The sequence below is a fragment of the Austrofundulus limnaeus genome, unplaced genomic scaffold (genome assembly GCF_001266775.1).
Source record: "Austrofundulus limnaeus strain Quisiro unplaced genomic scaffold, Austrofundulus_limnaeus-1.0 Scaffold1154, whole genome shotgun sequence".
Classification (NCBI taxonomy): Eukaryota; Metazoa; Chordata; class Actinopteri; order Cyprinodontiformes; family Rivulidae; genus Austrofundulus; species Austrofundulus limnaeus.
The window spans coordinates 46,765-49,820 of NW_013953556.1; the positions used below are offsets into that span (position 1 = coordinate 46,765).

General features: G+C 36.8%; 1 protein-coding gene across 1 annotated transcript in view; it reads right to left on the reverse strand.

Annotated features, from left to right (window-relative positions):
• Positions 1 to 3,056, reverse strand: part of LOC106534370 (gamma-aminobutyric acid receptor subunit rho-1) — a gene marked incomplete in the record, with an annotated part of 24,245 nt that overhangs the window by 2,029 nt on the left and 19,160 nt on the right. The window contains 1 exon segment of the mRNA XM_014030990.1: positions 2,080 to 2,276. Coding sequence (XP_013886444.1) covers positions 2,080 to 2,276 — 197 coding nt within the window.

The window sequence follows — 3,056 nt, forward strand, 5'->3', positions numbered from 1 at the left end:
AACAAAGATCTACACCAGAAAAGCTTCCATTTAAAAACAAATTTTATTTTTGACTCTACCAATTTTATTGTGTAGAAACTTTTACAAAYCCAAACCCATCCATTTACAGCCTTGGTGGAAAATTACACATCTGAAAAATTTAGAAATCCCCAATAAAAGTTTTGCATCAGACAGACACACGTAAATTTGTTGATACCTTTTTATTAAAGGACATCAAATCCCTAATGCTAACGGAGATAACAGAAATTTGTCAAATTTAAAACAACACTTATTCCAATGAAGTTGGGAGGTTGTGTGAAACATAAATAAAAACAGATTATGATTATTTCTAAATCCTTTTCAACCTATATTCAAGCAAACATATCCCAAAGACAAGATGTTTAATGTTCAAATAAACTTTGATTTATGTTTTAATTCTCTAAATCTTTTGATGAAATTATGKATGTAGTGGAAACGTGAATATCTTCTCAACAAGAGACAGTCAAACTACTGTTCCTGTTATAACTCATCTGATCACCCTTAGGCCTTAGAACAAAGAATAGACTTCCTGTCGCCAGTTAATTTGTTTATCACCTCTTTCAGAATAAGACTGGAATAAACATTGTTTGACATCAAAGGACTCCCATCAGATATATCTGTGGGTCAGCAATGCCACCCTGTGGACATTGTGTCAATTAACCCTGAAAATATTTTATTTTTCACCCGTTTTCCGTTTATAACTATAAAAATCATCTGTGAAGTGTCAAAATAATACCTTGGTACTCTGATTTAATTACTGTAATAATCATGACATTGTTTAAGTAACTTGATCTGGTTTTGATTAACTATTACTCTGTTCTTCTGTTACATGTCCGGAATAGGTCACGTGGCCACCGCAGAAAGTCTTAACCAATGAGAAGTTCCGTTGTGAACAGGGAGTATTTTCATTGTTCTGTCATGTAGTGAGTTCTGAAGAAGTGTTTTGAGGAGAAAGCAGTAGTTTTTTAGCTCCAGCTTCCCCCATCCCGGGGCAAGGCCATTCTTTTCCAACTTTTTTAATTTTTATAGTTTAATCTTAAGGTGCTTTCAGGAAGGAGATTGAAAACAATGAGGCTGATTTAATTCAAGTTGGACGACTCTCAGTGAGCCCGCAAGGAAGCAGCCGCCACGGTGTGCTAGACATCTCCAGTGAATGCAGCCGGCAAACCAGATGACCAGGGAACTTCTACACAGCTAAGACTCGGCTGAACCTCACGTGCCAACCCAATTAGCATAGAAGTATCCATTCTGGCATCTACAACTTTGCCGGTAGGAAACATCTTGCTYAATTAATCTGATGGTGTGTTCCAAGTTTTAAATCAGATCAGAGTWYAATCAATGTTCATTCTTCTTCCCCTGAGCTCCCTCTATGTTAGTGGTAGGCTTAGGAATAGCGAGTAGTGTCCCACTGAAATATGTGTAGAAAGTCATTCACGTGGTAATCATGCCAGATTAATTACATCACTTCTTGATTAAGTTTACAGAACTGATTATAAGTGTGTTTTTGTCTGAGAAATGACTTGTAATGCATATATTTCCCTCTGAACCTCATTTTAAATAATACAYGGATGGATTTCCAAATGTGATTTGTCTTCGTCTGTATTTCCTTGTCTCACGCCATCATTAAACTGAAAGAATTAAACGTCTTCATATTTAGAGATTGAATATTAAGAAAGTTTTTCTGAAGTTTTACTAAAAATACTTTAGTGGTGCCTCGAGGARAAAGATAATTTGCGTGTTTAAATAATTCACAAATTATCCGTTTTAGAATTCTAGCGTTTAATACCCCTACATGGACTATAGGTGAGGAAATACCTAAAAGTCTTTCAATTGTACGTTGAGAAATGTTCTTAAACTGTTGGACTATTGGCACAATGTCCCAACTTCAGYGGAATGGGGGTTGAAAGAAAAATACTGCAAATCATTTAATTGAAATCAGTGGCTCAACATTCTTTAACATCCCTAAGTCACTCTGCATCCTTGGATCCTTACAAGTTCTTTCTCCAAACAGAAGATTCTTTATGTTAAAGCTTTTGCTAACATGAAGAAAAAGGTACAAACCTTCTCTCGCAATTTCCTCTCTTTGCGTTCCTGCAGTGTGGACAGGTAGTTCACTGCAGCGTACTCTATAACTGAGAGGAAAACAAAAACAAAACTGATCCACAGGTAAATATCCACAGCCTTGATGTAGGACACCCTGGGCATGGAAGCATTGACTCCGGTGATGATGGTCGACATGGTGAGCACCGTGGTGATACCTGAAACAAGAAGACAAGTTGAGAACAAATGAAGACYAAACATCAGGTGTCAACTGGAGTAATAAAAACTTTTCTCAGTAAATGCAGTTTTTTTTCCTTATTTGGTGGGAGTTTATTTAAAATAACAGATTCACCGTATGCCTCAGAYACCAGAGGCCAAACCCTGTAGTTTAAGACATAGAAACAGCTCCCCTTGTACTTTCAGGAATTAATCATTTCAGTGAGCCCCCCAGGATGGTTCCAGAACATGTTTTAAGTCCACCCCCCTACATGTGAACTAACCCCATCCAAACTGAAAACTAAAACTAGCCCAACACTGACTGCACAGTCTGTGCCTGTTTAATGTGGACGACTCTCAGCTACAAACACGTCAATGTTTAACTCAGTTCCAGTAAAAATCAACAGATTAGAGCGATTTTTGTGTTTGTAAGCTTGGTTTGCTGTGGCTATGGGGTGCCGTTTGTAAAGTTACACAGTCAAAAACTACCACCAATATTTTTGTTTTATTTAGCCTTTAATAAGAAAAAAAAGAACAGATTTATTTTTCCAAGTCAGTTTTTCACCATATGATTCWTACATTTAYAAATGTCATMGTTTATWAACTAAATGACACTCTGTCTACTTTTAAGATTAGACTGAAGACTTTCCTTTTTCATAAATCCTATAGTTAGATTTAGGTTTCCTGAATTATTCTTCATTTCTGCTGCTATAGACTTAGACTGCTGGAGCACAAACTGAGCACATTTCCTCACTCCACTGTTGTCTTTGTCTCTCGTCTAC